Raw genomic sequence first — 18,796 nt, forward strand, 5'->3', positions numbered from 1 at the left:
TCAGGCACTCTTTCATAGGCATGTAAAAACCGTCACATTATAAATTCCCTGGTCTATTATTACCTTTGCTGTAATGGCACATCCCACACAGCCAGTGCTAAAGAGCTCCGCTTGGGAAGAGGCCCAAGGCATTATGTTACACCTTGCTAACTACATTGTAGTGATTGAAATCTGAAAACCGAGTGCAAGACCTCGTTTTTCTTTCGCTCCATATGCTGCACACTCCCATCCACTTGGTTTCACTCATTCACTCACTTTTTTTCTTATCTTCTGCTCTTTTTAAGGATAGAACTTGTAGGGCCACTCTGGGGTCAGAATTGGCTTTAAGAGCCCACTAAAAATCATGAATTACAGACCTAAGAATGTGATTCTCAAGTACACAATTATGTTGAAGAATGATACTAAAAAGTTGAACTGGCCTTGAACAATATAGTATCACCAGAGAGCTATAGATTCAGTATTCAGTATATGTAGTAAATCCTTATTTGTAGTTATAAAGGAAAGGTAACAGTAAATCAACCACAAATAGTGAAATTAGTATCCACAATTAAATTGGGCCCTATTGGTTCTGCATCATTTGTAAAATGCTACTACACTGAGTTACAATAGTTATTCCCCAAACCTCTGCTTCTCCATGCATCCTGCATTAATTTCTCATTCATATGTATGTAAGATCATGTTTTGAAATATAAGATTGGTGTGCTACAATGTCCCCATGGTATAAGTGTAAGCAGCCACTGTAAAATGTGAAGTAATCAAGTCTCAGCTCTGTGCATGGGAGAATATTTAGCTCCTCAACATGCACTAGTCTGAAAGACAACAGCATAAACAGCACAGATATGATTGACTTGCCTAATCCAATTACATTAAGAAACCGTTGTTCATTTAAGATGTACATTAAGCTCCAATTTGAAGAATATTTTCTGATTAGCAGACAGCAACAAACAGACTAATTGTTCTGTCTGGTGATTTGTGCTGCATAACATGATTCATGTACTGTCAATCAAGCTTGTCTCCTGGATGGAGGGATGCACTGCTGCTGTCACTTGCTACAACCTCGACATGCAAATCGCATGCAGGCACATCTTTATGTAGAGTGTGCATAGAGTGAGCATATCAGTACATTGAGCTCGCTTATGTTTGTTTATCCATACTTGTATTTAACAACCCTGACATTTACCAAAATTGATTTCCTTCACAGCCTTGCATTTGTTTGAACATACAACGGCAATGACTCTGTAATCCCATTTTAATTAGAAAGATGTAGCGAGCACGCTAAGCTCACGCGCTCTATTCCCCGCAGCGATGCCACACTGGCGAGGAATCAATCACCAAGGCACCGGTTGCCAGGGCAACGAACAGGGGGCTTCTGCACTACTGTCTAAGTGGTAAATGATTGCCGGTGTAACTCATTGGCGGATGTGAGGAGTTTTTATCTATCTCTCTGTCTCTCATCCCCCCACCCCCCTCTCGTCGCATATCCAGAGAGTTAATTAAAAGCAGCCAACATGAAATAAATCTAAATCTGAGTAGAAATGAAACATACAGTACAAATTGAATTCCCACGTCAAGGGGTTTGAGGTTGGGCGGATAGGTGGAGAGGGAGGGGGGTGGTAGCAGAAAGGAAATAGTAGTAAAAAATTGAATATGCAGTGTGAGAGAGGTGTGAAATGAAGAAAAACATACACATGCCTGAAGAGGCTGGCGAATGGAGGAAAGGAGGGGGGGTGATGAGGCAGGTGAATCCAGAGGAAAGCATCAGTATACACATTTCAGATCCAGCTTGGACCTTTTTTTTCATGAAACTCTTGAGCAAAGCACTGGACTCTATCACTCGTCACAGCCCTTACCATTTCTTTCAACTCTGTGGCTCTAGTGAGACTACAGTCATGGCTGAAGAGCAATCAGAGACCGGTTTGCATAAATGAATTCAGATAAATGTTCAGCTAGTTTCATTTCGTATGAGCTTTGCTTGGAAAAACAAAAATCACATTCACAAGTTGCAGAGACAAGATGAGAAGAGGGGATTACAAACATTTGCAGTTTGTGAATAAAGGCTATGGATGCTTTTCTACAGTCAGCCAGAGATGTAAATATATTTCAGCTACATCTTCTATGAACTAGGCTAGTAGTGTACACAGTTATTTTGCATTAGCAAAATGCAATTTGAGGGAAAGTAAATACCACATTTTTTATCAGACATGACATTTGGGAGAAGTATGTATCTATAATCACAAACCACAAAGGTCCTATTACTATCTTTTTGAAAGTAGCAAGTGTCACCTGCAGCAGAGAGGTGTTTTTAATATTGTGTCCATCCCATTTATATTCATTTGGGTAGATAAAATATTAGCGACATCTCTCAGTATAACAGAATAAAATTCATTGGAACCACAAACTGCAGCCTTATAATTACCTTAATTTATTGCTGGACCTAATTGGATTTAGCTAGATGTACCTATTTGTAAACAGAATGTGCATTAATACATATCATTAATATTTGAAGGTGACTTAAAATTGACTAAACACTACCAGATGCACCGTCTACACTTTAAGATTTAGTTCATGAGGGTTTATTTTCTGCACTATGTAAGATCCTTCTGGTCAGAAGCTCTTTGCACATAGCCAGCCTGGAAGTTGAACATTATTGGAAACTTTTTTGACATAAATTTTTTCCATCAGCAACAGTTCTTACTCTTAAGCTGAGTACAACTTCCAACAAACGGCATACAAGCATCCATCCAATTTGATATTTTTTGTGGAGATACTGTGCAAATGGAACATAATTGCAGCTCACTCCAGTGTTATTCACAAAAATATCCTAGGAGCTCAAATTTGTAAAGGAACTCTAAAAGTAAAATAAAATAAATAAAAATAAAAAGATAGCAAAGATCATGACTCTGCTACACAACAGGCATAAAAGGTCAGATTCACAAATATAAAGGTCCCTGTATGAAGTATGGCTTCACCGCAGCAAAGACAACAGTGAGACAAGCAGAAGAAGACAGTGAACTGTTTTGAAGCAGCAAGCGACCATTCCTAAGCGAGCCCTGGAGGGGTCCTTTAAAGCCTTGTATCAGATGGCCTGCGCAGAAACCACACACCGTCTGTGGAAATCTAATTCTGCCTGGTGCTAAAGACATTGTTCTTGAAATACTGGAAGACGAGACCGCTGCGGAAAGTTGATATAATACAACTCTGCACAACATGGCGGCCCAATACAGGATTTGTCATTTCATCATTTCAGATTTTGTAGGTGCTGATACACAGCACATATTTTGCATTACAACTGTTAACAGCACAGACACCCACTGTTGCACAACCGCTTGTTTATATTCTGTTTCTCAATGACAAGCATTTTGAAGGAAATATACTACTGAGAGTATCAACACACTTTTGGTACATGTCCACCTCTCCTCAACTCTCTTTTTCTCTTGTATGCAAATTGAAATGCAACCACTGTGATGTTCCTTCCTATCTTTGGAGCTAGCTGATGTAGTCATGGCTTATTTTTAATTTTGCCAGATCATCTTACACTGAAAAAATGCTAGTGTAGTCAGACTAGAGAAATATCCAATGTAAGCTCAGACTGGTGATACTGGAAGCAAATCCAGCTGCACTAAATGACATTCCTTATAGAATGCAGCAGAACAGACAAAGAATGCAAAGAATACATTAAATCTTAACTCATTTAAACTGTATGTAAAATGACAATTTATGACTCCACAGACCCTTTCAGACATCCACTCAGTACTACTTTAGAGGTTTAGGTAAAGGTTTGAAGTCTAAACAAAACCAGGCTATCTGTTTCCCCATGCCTTCAGTATTCATTGCTAAGCTAGGCTAACTGACTCCAGCTGTACCTGATTTCTGCTAGGCACTTACTGTCTATGGCTTGTCCTTGATCTACTGTAACATCGATTATACACAATTTTGTAAGTTACTTTGGATAAAAGTAAAGCTGCAATGGTCGATTAACTGATCAGTTGATTGACAGAAAGTGGCAAATGTTTCCATAAGTGATTTTTCAAGCTAAAATACGAAAATGTGAGAATATGCTCCTTTTCTTTGACATGTATAATAGGCAGTTGAACATCTTGAGATCCTGGACTTCTGGTTGGTCAAAACAAGCAAATCGAAGGTATCACTGTGGCATCTTAGACTTAAAGACTTATTGATTAATCAAGAAAATAATCATCAGTTAATCAATAATGAAAATAATCGTTAGTTGCCGCCCTAGATGAATGCAAATGAATACATGTAAACATGATATCTTAACTGAAAGACAGCAAACAATCATCCCAAAATATTTGATCCTTTCAAGCTACAGTATCACTGTAAGATTGGATGTTTGCTAACACATTAGTTGGACATCGGCCTTTCATTAAATCAGCAAATCATGTCATGAACACATGATTTATGAAGAATAGGATTTCAAAGCTAGATTACCATGCTTTAGGAGCTTGCAACCACTATCACCTGATACTCAACTGTCAATACTTGTTACCACTGTATGACATATGGAGTGATATGATTGATAACATTTCAGAAGTGAAAACAGTCTTGTGTTAATCCCTCAAACTGGAAATCTAAGCCTAATTGTGTTCTGCAGATATGTGTTGAACCAAACCAGGACTCTCCAACAAGCTCTTTGTAGTATAAAACATGAAATGGTTTGCACTCCAGTAGACTCAGGTTGTCCATCTGGCAGCAGGCACTGCCTGTCTATCCACTGGGATCATTCCTTCCTACTCTTCTGCCTCCCACCACTGTCTCTCCAATTAAAAGTTACACATCAGCCTCAAGTCTGAGCCAGACTTCCAGATGGTTGGAATGATAGAGCAAGCTTTTCTTCTGTTGCATTGTCAGCGGAGAAATCAGTTACCTGTGTGTCTATTTTCCAAAAGTGCTGTGCAGTTAGGTGGTTGGCGGATGCTGTGGGAATTGAGCCAAGTTCTTGTGCTTAGTTAAATCCCCAAACTCTGCTCTGTACTTTTAGACACAGCAGGCTGAAACTGAAAGAATAACTACAGGTTTCAAATGTTAATACACAGCTACATTTTTGCTCCTTGTTGGGTTAGATGAGATTGTTAATTTTTCATTTTGCAATCAAACTACAGAGAGACATAAAAAGAGCTTCAGAAATTGCTCAGTTTTCAGTGCATTTGAAGAGCATAGTAACTTTTGCTTTTGTTACACTTATTTTTTATCACTTTGTAAGAATTCAAATGTTCAGAATACACAAATGATGTATTTTAGTAATAAACTGTAAATTTCCTTGTAAACAAATATAATTTATAAATAAATATATACCTAATATAGAACTGCATTTTGACAAGACTATATAATGTTCACTCTGACAACGCTGCAAAGTAAACCATCACACTATGGAGTAAAGCAAATAAGGAAATCAACATTCATGAAGGCTGGCTTACAAATCAAATATTTATCTGTAATAAGCTGACATGAAAATGACAGTGAAGACAGTCTGAGGGCTTCAAAATGTAGACATCCATCCAACTGTCTTTTATTGGAAGGTTATTTTCTGCTTTGCTCTGACTCTGACATACACACAAAGACGTCATTGACCAAAGATCACAGGAAAGGCGTGTCAGCCTTTGTTTTACCATAACAGCATCTAGCATATGTTATCCCACATGCTACAAGTACAGTTGACAGGTAAATCCCATGGCTGACTATTTCTGCTGCTCTCACGCTTCCTTGCAAAAGTCTTTCTGTGTAGGAACGCTCATCGCATCTCTTGAGACTGCGAGACTGCACCTCTTGCAAAATATAGAATCCAACTTAAACAACTGAATCCAACTGAGAACACATAGTAATTTTTGCAAACATAGATTGAGCAAAGACAGCACAAAGAGAAGAGCATTGTCTAAGGTATGGTCAGCATCTCATCAATGGAACACACATAGCCAAGCCTGCAGAAAAGCATCAGCTCGAAATCTACCCTGCAATTAACACCAATCCAATGTGGGAGACAACTTATGTTTTTTTATGTATCATTACAAGGCTGGCAAGCCCCTATCTCCATGATGTGCTGAATGTTTTAATTCCTCAGTCAGTGTGAGCTTTTGTTCCAATAAAATCTGACAGGCACGTCTAATGATAAACGTATCTGCCAATAGCCCAATTTTTCAGCTCAACATGGGACTTTAGCAGAATTCCATCCAACGGTTTCTTGAACTGCCTTTCAGTCGGCTGGTGCCAGGATAGATTATAACAGAACTTGAGAGCCTCGGATGGTCAAAATGAATATCACTGCGGTAGAGATTACAAGTAAGCCAAGAGAAGATGTTCACGTACGTGACTAATAGAGGATTTATCAAGCAGAGGCTTCAAATTTTATCTGAACATGGACTTAAACAGAAGCCTATTTAAATATGAAATCACTGCATACTCTCATGCAAAAACCAAGGTTTATCTCACTACACTGTTATTAAAATGGATATGTAGTACAGCCGTAACAATAATTACATGAACAATGCCATTTGCATTCAGCCAAAAGTGTATACTGAGTGACCAGAAAAATAGAAACCCTGGTAGATGTATTGCAATTCAATAGAACAGGTCTATATGACCTTTGTACAACTGAGGTGTTGATCTAACTCTATAGTATAAAGATAAATGTTTAATACAGAGTTTATTACATTACAATCGGACTATTGGATTGCATTAAAATCTAAAAGGGTTCACATGTGTTCAGACCCTTTCCACACAGATGAAAGTTGACATTCGGGTGTGAAACATGGGGAAATCTTTGGTCATGAATCCAAAATTCTGGTCTAAGATTGCATTGTGAGACGAGTCCTCCAAAAGAGTCTGATCAAAAATCTGCAGATGTTTGAAATGTAGTATGACACAGAAAACACAGGCAAGCTAGCATGCCAACTAAAAAAACTATTTACCTTGCCTTCTTCTTGGTGGTCATGACTGACTTTAGCATATCTTCTCTACTTCTGAGGTTTTCCCAATGTATAAAAGTGCCAGCACTATGGCCAGAGCCTGATTTTTAATTTGCTACATTTTGCAAAATGTGAAAGTGACAGATAATGATGACCAAGCTTACAGTACATCTCTTTTTTATCGTATCGTAGCTCTATGACTCACCAGGCCTTCATCCCATCATTTGACATGCCTGAAAACTTGGATCCTACAGTGCAACACAAATTGCAACCAAGAAGTTATTAGACTCATCTGACACAGTGTGACATTCAATGAACTTAGAACTTGCCGTTATGTGTATCAGTGCCTTGAATCTGCCAGTTTTCTGTCTTCAATGCTCTTGTTAACTCAGCTTGACAGATCGAGGAAATACATCATACAGCACAGAGAAATATTCCAGAGCCCAAAGGAAATAAGGTAAATTAGTAATTGAATTATGTTGATCTTTTGACCATTGCTACCATTTTAGAGGCCCAATCAATATAAAGAGCCACAGTGGCATTGACCAGGGTCGCCCCTCAATGATCTCTGGCAAGAGATGTGTCTATTGCTGTCTCCTCTGTCAAGCTCATTACCTGTCAAATGTGGGCTGAAGGTGAACGGTGTGGGTGAGCCTCAAGTATGTGGCCCTAATAAGTGCTAAAGCAGCATGGTGGGTGGGGGGGGGGGGGGGGGGGGGATACATGGTGATAACTGAAAGCATAATGGTCACTTACTGCATGTACACCTTCAGTGTTAAATATAGCCAGGTACATCCGGGAGTCCATGATGAGAAGCATATCAGATAACAGGCTTTCACAATATCCCTCAAGAGAGTTCTGGTTTGATGGGTAATTCCAATGAGGATGTGAAGTTGGAAATTATTGGCCAAATTACTGTCCTGTGCACACATGCGGTCTACAAGACTTTATTTCCAAACAGGAAAAATAAGCAACTCTCCAAGCGCCCAGACCCTCAGGGGTACCAGAACCCATTGATTTGATTCATTTCAGATTTGTTTGGGAATATGTACCACTGAAGCACAATTTCAACTGGAGCCGAATAATAAGTCTGTTAAATTAAACTGATGGACAGCAAATCTACAACAAATTTGATAATTGCTTAATGGCCACCATTATGACATTTGAAAGCAATAAAGGCAACTATTTGATAGTTCAAGCCACTTATGTGTAACGTTGTATTTTGTATATCTTTTCTTGTGTGAAATTAAACTAAATATCTAAAACAAGCAATTTAAAGACACCACCTTTGCCTCTGGGAATTTGTGGAGGGCAGGTTTCTCAAAGGTTTGTCATCTCGTCCTTTGTTGCACCACTGTGGCCAAATCTAGCTTTAAAAACTTGAATTTATTTAGTTAAAATGATGCTTACATGGTGATTATTCCAGACATTTTTGTGGATAGCTGAATTATAAAAAACTAAAGTAATTGATATGCAATAAACCATGGACCACGTGATATTTCAGTGTATAAATACCTTTATACACTGGTTTGCTTCTTAAGTTCCAAGCAAAATATAATGAACTTGCCATGTGCCTGCAGTGTGCATTGTACTTGAGAGGTACTTGAAGGTCAGGCAGGTTGCATACACAATGCACATAGAATGAGAGGGCCAGGGGGGTCAATAGAGACCCGCAGTTCATTTTTGCCCTAAGACCCCACTTAAGGTTAGACCGGCCGTTGCAATTTTGCAGTAAATTACTGGGACTGCCTTTTTAGAACAAAGATTTTCACACACACAAAAAAAAAAATTGCCAAGGCCATCAACTCCAACTGACTGTCTAAAAATATTCAGAACTGGCTTTGACAGTAAACTGAGCACATCTGTAATAAGACTTGAAGGAAATGAATTTCAGTCTGCAATTTTTACCTTAGATTGCATCCAAATTTGACATTTTGATGGTGCCGAAATTTCCATTCTGTTCTGTAACTATGCAACCTTGTGAGCGGTAGAAAGCTATTCCAATTAATTTGATGTAAATTCCTTTCACCTTTGAATTAACAAGAGAAATCTGAATGCCTTGGTTTACGAAGAAGGTACCACTCTTTAGGAAAGCTTCACATTACCCGAAGTGGAAATTATAATAAAATTGGGAATATCTTAATGGATAAGCCAGCGAATCTGAAAAAGGTTTGAAAATCCTTATATACATTCATCTACATTTCTCAGTTACAGACTAAACCACAACTCTGCATTGCTGAGCCGTAATCATAGCATAAATAACACTGGTGTCAATTAAACTCTGTATTACCATTTACGCTCTTACGAGGTATCTAAACATATTTGAATAGAGAGAGCATGCAAAGCAGAAATGCTGACAACTAGTATGAGAAAAAAAAACCCTATGAATACCAAATTATGTTAAAATGTCATATAAACCTCGGATACAAGGGCCCAGGGAACCCATCTCAATTGAATAATCAGTGTAACAGGCTTTTTAATGTGACGTCTTGCACACCAGAAACTTTTAGAGGAAGAAAATGTTGAATGAACAGATCAAAGAGACGCACCAGTTTGCCTTTGACTGTGTTTGCACACCAGTACCTCGACTCGATCCTATAAGTTATCTAATTCGAGCAGAGTTAGCTAATTAAATCTCTGGTCATTTTCTATCCTGGGAGCAGTACTATAGATCACGACCTGTCTCTTTCATAGCGGTTCATCTCTCTGACTACTGAGGTTGGCTGGGGTAAGCAGCTGTCTTGATAAGGCTGGCTGTATCCTATGGTAACCAAAGTCATGTGGAGATTTGTGCAGACGGTCAGACTGATCTCCTGTTAGAATGGAGAGCAAGTGACCTGTGTACAGACTATGTGACTTCAGTTAACTTTAATAAGCTTAGTGTCTTGTTTATAGTTCAATAGATGTGTGGATAATAAGCTTATTTGTAGTAAAGGATTTGATGAATGGTTTAAATAGTCCTGTTTGGATGTAAGATTTTTTTTTTCACTTCACTTGCATAAGACAATCAGGTCTCCACACAAGTTCTTCACTTTTGTTTTACTAGCTCTCCATCACAAATCCTTCACAAATGGTTAAAGACATTTTATACATGGACAATACCCACTTTCTAGTCACCAATATGAAGAGATAAATATTTACTAATATCAAAATGTAGGAAGCAAGGGAGCATTACCTTTGATATCCTAACTGACATAAAGATCTTATGCTAATAAGGATCATTAAATAAATTAAAATGTTAATAAGATTTAAACAGTTGGAGCATCGTCTTGATCAGTATGAAGTATTAGTTTGCATGTAAATGTGACTTCTACAGCTAACTGTGAGAGTAAAATAAAAGCTTTTTTAAACACTTTTTTTTTACTTTGATATGAGCGCAGCAGAAGAACAGTGCCAAATTGGGCTAATTATTCTCTCTAAATCACATCATATCATACTGTGAATAATGAACAGCTCCTTATAGATTACAGATATTTACTGTGACTGTCTCCTGGAAAAGCACAATGTCTTTGTTGTGCCAGCGAGTAAGAGAGGTCAAAGCAAAGTCATTTATCTCTGTTGAGTTGGAAATTAACTTCTGCCTCCAAGCAATTCGACCTAGTAAGAACCCTGCTATGCTGCTGCTGACCTCTCAGGCAACATGTGTGTGTGTGTGGTAAAAAATAGCATGATGGAGAGTGTATGACTCCAGCAGATTAGCATCACATTGTTGATGTGACATACATGGGAAAAATGAGAGAATCTTCCAACCGTTTAGGATGGAGATGGGACCAGAGAACAACCAGAGAGATGAGTGCAAGAACTCGCAAGTGTTACATGTGTAGAAAATCCATGTGTGATTCCCCATTTTATAAATAATAAGGTTGCCTGTCTGCTTACAATTCAGCAGAGGGAATTACACTGCATTGTTTCCTACATACAGAATGTATCCAAAAGATAGCTTCCTTTCCACAGTCTGTAAAAATGTAGCTGATTGCTACTAATGTGCAGTCACTGGTTGACTTGAGATTTCAATGCTGTACCCCCACTACACAACTATAAATAAAATCTAAAAGTGTGGCAAACACTGTGCTGTACACTTAAATTTTTTATGAGAACAAAGAAGTATAACACATAAAAGCCAGTGTTTTCTATAGGCAATAAAGCCTCTGTCATAATAAATGGAATACCTAAATAGAAAAGGTTGAAACGTGATGTACACCGTGAAAACTGTTGTCACTGTTAGGGCATATCTGTCAACAACATAGAAAAGGATTTACACCCAACATAACAAGATACAGTACAAGGGAAAGGTGCTGCTTCTGAAGTAGAGAAATATCTTAGAAAAGCCTTGACTGCATTTCTTGGTAAAAATCAATAAATAAATACAAATAAAGAATGTCTGTGGTTTCCTACTGAGCATTAAAAAAATGCTTTCACAAATCAAAAAATCATAAAAATACACAGAGGGACTGCCCACTCTGCTTTGTAAACTACATAAAGAAGAGACATAGTTTGCTCATGGTAGGTTAAAGCTACAGAAAGGCTGAACAGAACTGAAGATTCTCTGTTATAACCATTTGAATTTACCTCTTGAAATAGAAACATATACCCTTAGGTTATTGTCTTACCATTATGTTGCACTGCCTTTATAGCCATAAGCACATTGTAAGACTTTGTCTCTCTGCTTCCCGTGTGAAAATGTTCCCAATAGGTCAAACCGAAAGTGAGCTGTGGGACTCGGTCACTCTAACTTTTACTTCTCATTAGACAGAGGCAGAGAGGAAAAAGTCCGGGGAGGAAAGGCAGATAAGGATTTGGCCTTGAACTCTTAATTCTCAGCACAGACCAAAAGCAACTCCCTAGAGATACGGTGAATTAATCAAAAATACCTGTTAGAGTGACGAATATGAGGTGATTTTGACACAAGCGGCTGTATCTTGCACTGAACTAGCAAACTGGGGCATTTGTATTATGTAAATGTGAACTAGTTATTGCATTAAACTCAACTCTGTGAATTTGTCTCTAAATGTCAATGACAACTCTCAATGTTTTATTAACAATAGATAATACAATGCTATTCAAAACTTCACTTCAGATTGTCAATGTTCCTTCAAAACCTCATTTGGCCAAGGAGTATACCTTAAAACAGTCTAAACTAACTCCCTCTTAATCAACATCCATGAATCACTAAAGAAAACCAACCTAACTACAATAATACTCTTAATATCTATCTATCTATTTGAACAGTTCAGCTTCATAGTGCTTTCATTTCTCACTTGTTTCTTTGTGCTATTATTGTTGTTGCTTTGACGTCATGTGCTTGAAAGCTACAGCCTAGCTCATGACCATGGCCACTGCAAATGGTATATGCCTAAACAAGGCAGCAAGCATCAGTGAAGAGCCAATTTCAGGCAATTTTATTCTTATATGTGCATGGTTCCAAAGACCCAGGCTGATGTGGTATGATATAAGCTTTTTATGTTGTTGTATTCATTGGCAATCTCTCATTGTTTAATGTTTCAGAGAAAATAACTGTAAAAAAAAAGTTCTGTTTTGTGTTCAAAAAGCTGCATATTATAGCTCAAAGTCTTTACAATGGACATCAGCGAGTTGTGGCTGCATTTGTCTGCTCATCCACACACTGGTTCACAAGCCTGAAGAGATCAATTTTCCGAGCTCTGTTCTCTTTTGTGTGGCCTCAGAGATTCTGTTAGAGGGGATAATTGTTGTCTTCCATAGACTGGCACTCGCTGTAGGGACTCACCTGGAAAAGTACATGCAATGCAGTGCAGAAAAAATCAATACAACAGCGCTAATTGGGCTCTCAGCAGGGATTCAGGAAATGGCTGCAACTCATACCCATTTCCACAACCCGAAGAAGATGAAGAGGGAAAATTGAATGTGATAAGCAAGACTGTGCCTCTCTTTGTTACCACTGAAAAAAAAAACTCAGCTCTGCAAACAGAACACCGATACATTCATCTGCCTTTCATCTCAGATTCAGATCAAATTCCAGTCTGTCCAAGTAACATTTAACACTGGATGGCTCTATGTGATGTGTTACATGGTGTAAAATCCATGATAAGTGTAGAATATTAGTTTCAACAGTATGTAATTCATGCAAATATTCCATTCAATGCTTTGTAAAGGCAATGTACACAATGTATATGACAAGCATTGCACATGATGTTGCTTTATATGTAAACAATCAAGCCACCCCAGAAGACATGTAAAGGTTCCTGCTGCTGTGAAACAACCAAGAAATTGTCCGACACCCTTCATTTCCTGAATCTAAGGAAAACCAGTGAATATGGTTACTGGTGGCTGCCTTTGTGCATGCACTGTACTGTATGTTGGCGTCTATGGTTGGGATTGTTGCTCTCTCTCTCCCTCTCAGACTCTGAATCAGCAGGTCCCTTCGGTAAACAAGGCAGAGTGATTGTTGGATTTGCATATTCCTGAATAAATTATATTGCATTTCTGCGATAAGCGGTGCACTACTGTTTGGTAGCTTTTCCTCCTCCTTCTCTGCCTCCTCTCCTCTTTCTACACCATTCACCCATGCTGCCACAAATTAACCCTTATCATGAGGGACCACAGCAAGTGAAAAAGTGCTGCTCAAAATTCATGTTTTCGGCGGGTGGAAAAACCATGCCACTGGCCCCTGGTGGGGCCCGGACTGCCAGCTACGTGGATGGTTAATCAGGCCTGATAATGATGCATGCCCATGTCCGCCACCAAGGACATGGATGGCAGCCGCGCTCGACAGTGGGAGATGGAGGTTAGAAAGCCTGGGAGGAGAGGAGGTGGAGATTAAAGAGACTGAAGCGACAGAGAATCAAGATAGTAAAAAGATGGGGGTGGAGAAGAGAAGAGAGGAGAGGAGAGGAGAGGAGAGGAGAGGAGAGGAGAGGAGAGGAGAGGAGAGGAGAGGAGAGGAGAGGAGAGGAGAGGAGAGGAGAGGAGAGGACTCCCAAAGATTAGTCTATGAAGGAATGCAAAATAAGTCTGATCCACTGGATGAGGTTATTTAATGTGGGTGCAAATTACTATTTGTGTGTGTATGTGTGTATACAGCCAGGCAGGCATATGGACATGTGTGCATATTCACATCACTGTGTCTAATGGGGCTGGGGGATGTGGTTCTTAATATGAACACATCTACTAACTGTAGTCCCTTTTTAATTACAGCCCTGGCATGCTAAAGAAGCGACCAGGAGGAAAAAAATTCCTCCATTAGAGCTGCATGTAGGCCTCAGCCTTTTTCCCCCATCAGTTCAGCTGATGACTGCTTTTTTTTCTCCTTCTCCCCCTTATTCCCCTCACTTCCTGAGGAGAATTGGGCTGGTGGTATTTTGGCTGTGAAAAGGAAACCATCGGACGGCAGGGGCATGAATATTCCAAATGACTAATGTTGCACATGCTTATTTTTGACATATCTGACTTCCGCAGGGAAATAAAACACTTCTAATGCAGGGGGACCATCTGTTATCTGTTGCTGGTGTTTCAGAGCAGGCGGGCTCGGTGTGCACACACTCGCTCGCACACACACACACACAAACCGAGAGAAATACACACAGGCGCGCAGATACAAACACATGCATACACACGCAGACAGATCCACGCATTCTCACACAGCGGGAGGCGTACATAGACAGCAAGACACATGCGCACACACATGTACTAACAGCGGAATCCGTCGGGAGCATGCACAACAGACAGGCTCTAAACTCCTATACAAATTGAACACTCCTTTTTTAATTCAGTGTGTTTGTCAACTGTGCTGTAAATCTCCTGCTGCAGGGTGACAGGGAATGCACACACTTTTTATGCTAGCCATAAATACCTGGGCCTGTCTCCTCGCAGCAGCTGGAGCAGGATAATATGCTGGTGGTGTGAAGGGGGAATAAACTAGCTGCATCACCTTGAAAACAAAACACTAAATACACCAACTACCCTCCACATCAGCCACACATCCACACTAAGAGCATTCTCGCTTAGATTTGTTTGGAACTATGGCCAAAGGAATAGATGCGGGAGGTATGGTAAACAAAGCTCGCTCGCATGGATGATCTGTTTGTTATTTTCAGACAATAGACAAAAAGACAGCTTTTTGGTATGCCAGAGTACCTCTTTTGAAGCCACAGAATATTCAGGATAGGTACATTTGTGGTGGAATTTCTTTCATCTCCTGTGTCTGTATATTTTAAACTGCACAAATAATGTTTTAAAAAAGGTTCCACGGGATATCAAACATCTCCAAATTCATATATAATATATGCATCACCATGCCCAAATTGCATGTATACTGTATAATGTACTAAATCTACTTAAAGCAGTGAGGGGTTTTTTTTGTTAAGAAAATTATTTTTAAATGCACTGCTTCTCATCATATATGTATCCTTGAGGCCTAATAAAAATCCTTCCTACAAAAATTTGAATTTGAAACAAACATTGTTTACAGTATTTTTTTCTTGCTAGCAGTCGTTCTCTTCTTTGAGTTTGTTTTCGCATTGCTACGTTTGTTGGCGTGTTAGCACCACCAACAGTTGATCAGTAGAGTAGCACGAAAAATGCTCAATGGCACTACTAGTGGTCAAAAATTCCACAGGTTACATATAATAGAAAATACAGAAAAACTAATGCATGAATATAAATAATTATCCATCTTACAAAGTACATGACAATATCAATCAATCTATCTTAATCTATCTATCTATATTTATATAGTACCAAATCACAACAAAAGTCATCATAAAGCACTTTACACATAGAGCAGGTCTAGACCGTACTCTTTAATATTTGAGCAATAGCAGCAGAAGTATCATTATACAGTATTTTTATTTCAAATCCAATTAATTGATTTAATTCAATTTAATTAAGTAATTTATTTAGTTTAGTAACTACCAGTAAGTATAATTTTGACTTCAGCACCCCCCACCGGTAGTATTGAAAAAGACTAGTCTAGAGCCCAGTCCCCACCACGCCCTCACACCCTCATAAAAGATGTATACTTTGTTTAAAGTCCAAATGTATCAGTTTCCCATGGTAAGAAACAAAGGGAAGCAGCAATTCCTTCCATTTGAGATTGTGTTGGTATTTCTATTTGACAAATGACTAAAACAATCATTTTAGTATCAAAATTGTCATCTTTGGATCCATTGTTAGAATTCTGCTTGAACGATAAAAACACAGGATGAGGCTGTTTTAAAGCAGCAACATAAAATTTGTTTGTATGAAGAAGTAAAGCTCAATCTTCTTTTGCTACCAAATCTGTATTGTCAAAAGATTCCTTGTTAATTATTCTGCACTTTCATTGTCACATCTTGTCTGTTGTCTTTTTGTTTTAAATGACAGACAAAATTCAGTTGATGCAACCTTATAACTTAGTCAACTAGCAAAGTAATATTGGGCTTTTTTTAAAATGTTGACTTAAAATTCGCAATTCTATTGTCTTACAAGGCTAGAAGATGCTTTTGGCAACATCTTTGTAGCATCCATATATATTCTATGTGCTCTACAATACAACACTTCCCTCTACTATGTTTACTGCAATATTTTTTTCCCTAAAGTAAGCCATTTTTCCTCAGCCTTTAATTTACACACACATTGCACATACATTGTAGTCAATCCATTTTGGGCACTACCCAGCTCTATAAACAATTGTGACACAATAAAAAGATTAATTGAATTCCAGAAATTCATTTAGCATGTATTAAATTTAGCACACACTAGCAGGTATGTTGTATGATGTATGATGTATGATGTAATGTGATTATATGGCTATAGCATGATGAGCTAAACAGAAGGATTTTAAAAGGTTCTCAACAGCAGTGGGGTGGAGACGACGGAGGTAAGGTTTAATAACTTACCTCTGTCAGCTGCCTTTAAATGAGGATCTTCACCCACAAGACTGCCTGGTGCACCATGTGTGTCTTTGATCTACAAGCACATAATGGAAGCAGAGAGAGAGAGAAAACAAGGTCAAAGATCTACACACTTATAAGACCTTGTGTACTGTATCACCTGCATTAATGTATAAAGCAGACAAAAGTGTGTGGATGTGTGTACGTGTCTGAGAAAGATCATTTCAGCTCATGTCCATGACTCCAGCATGCACCTCCCAGCAGACATTGAAGACACTGTGCGCTTGATGTTGCAAAATACAAGGTTCCTTCTGTGCTCTAGGAGGCTCCCAGGAGCCTTTGAAAGACAGTTTAATGATGAAAGACAACATGCCTGGATGATAGTGTTCTGTTAGGTCACAGGAAGAGACAGACAGAGCCGAAAGTATTCTAGGTCTTTAATTTTCCTTTTAAAATGCCACACTCATTTACAAAGATCCACATCACATCCTAGTTCCTCACCTTGTTGAAGGTTTCTGAGGGAGATAATACTCCAAGGGTCTGATTTACTAAGATCCTAAATAAAGGGTACTAAATTGCGTGCACAGTGCAATAGATTGCGCATTTCGTTTGCATACGTTTTGGGTGATCTACTAAGAATAACTGTATAAATGAAGACAGGTGCAACAGGGTGGAGACAGCAGTATTTAAATGAGGGTTTTGCGTGTCTGAATGGAGAGTTTGTGCAAAATGAAATGTGATCAGGTTCTAGTGGAAGAAGTTAACAATGCATATGCTAAATAACATATTTGCATTTTCTCCTCCCTGTATTTTGCGCACTGAGGTGATGTCAAGTTTGCACACGTTTTTTACACACGCAGACCTTTAGTAAATCAGACCTTGAGAGTAAATATTGTTGGTTGCTATGCTGTGGCAAAATACCGAATATCAAAATATTTACATTTATCTCTGGCTGGGAATCTAAGGTTAGGAAAATATGTCTTATTACAGCTGTGCTATATTCTGTTGTTGATGCTTGTAGGAATGATCTATCTTTTTAAAAAAAAACTTTAAACATGGTGCAAAGCATTAAATCTTTTTGGAGTATATGTGATGCTGAAGAGAGAAGATTCCCACATATGGGACAGAGGAAATGTGGGTCTGATTTGATGACTTGTCGCATGGTGCATGCTGTCATTTTTCCCTTCACTGGAAACCAGACTGTAAACTCAATTGTGCAAGTGAGAGCTGTTGCCAAATGCAATGTGACTCAACAGCTCTGAGGAGAACAAAAACCTGCTTAAGATCGCTGTGACATTGCATGCAGGATTTGTGGTTTAGACTATTTTGACAAATTGGAACAAATACAAATGTGAAACTGGTTACATTGGAATGTTTTTCCCCATGAAGCTTTGTCAGCTCATGTTAGACATCTGGAGGGGAATTTCTTATTGATCCAGCTCTGTTATTGATAGTTTCTTCTATGTAAACATGCAGGTTATAGAGATCTGGTCTGTCTAAAAAGGAAAAATCAAAAAATCAAAAAATCAAAAGAAGCATGTTGTTTCTGGCAACCTGAAACATAAGCCATGAACAAATAAATCATATAAAACAGTTGTGCAATCTAAACTAACAGTGGTGATAAACGTACTTATTTCATTTGAAAATTCCCTCAAACCAATATTACTAATATAGTATTTATTTTTCCATCCATCAATAGTCCAAAAAGATATTCGGACATCATTTGATATGAAATAAGCAGCAAGTCTTCACAACTGAAAACCTGAACCTGCAAATATATGGCATATTGCTTGATAAATGACAAATTATTAATTTAGTGTAAAATAGCTTGCATCACAAATCTGAAAGAAAACACAAATATGAAGCAGGTAGGTCTCGCTCTGAAAAGTGAAGCCAATGAGGAAGTGCCTTGTGACTATACTGACTCCAAAAAGAATCTCAGTAAACACCTTCCTAATGAGTTATCTCTCAATTGTATCCAAGAAAAAAAAAAAGAAAGAAAACACAGATATGAACAAGCAGGTAGGT

The 18,796-nt window shown here is 38.5% G+C and overlaps 1 protein-coding gene across 1 annotated transcript in view; it reads right to left on the bottom strand.

The window, feature by feature from the left end:
• The window catches only part of LOC128383709 (glucosidase 2 subunit beta-like), a 132,708-nt gene that overhangs the window by 55,339 nt on the left and 58,573 nt on the right, over positions 1-18,796 (bottom strand). The window contains exon 10 of the mRNA XM_053343305.1: positions 16,775-16,844. Coding sequence (XP_053199280.1) covers positions 16,775-16,844 — 70 coding nt within the window. The remainder of the gene's footprint in view (positions 1-16,774; positions 16,845-18,796) is intronic.

Source organism: Scomber japonicus, chromosome 22, assembly GCF_027409825.1.
Source record: "Scomber japonicus isolate fScoJap1 chromosome 22, fScoJap1.pri, whole genome shotgun sequence".
Taxonomy (NCBI): domain Eukaryota; kingdom Metazoa; phylum Chordata; class Actinopteri; order Scombriformes; family Scombridae; genus Scomber; species Scomber japonicus.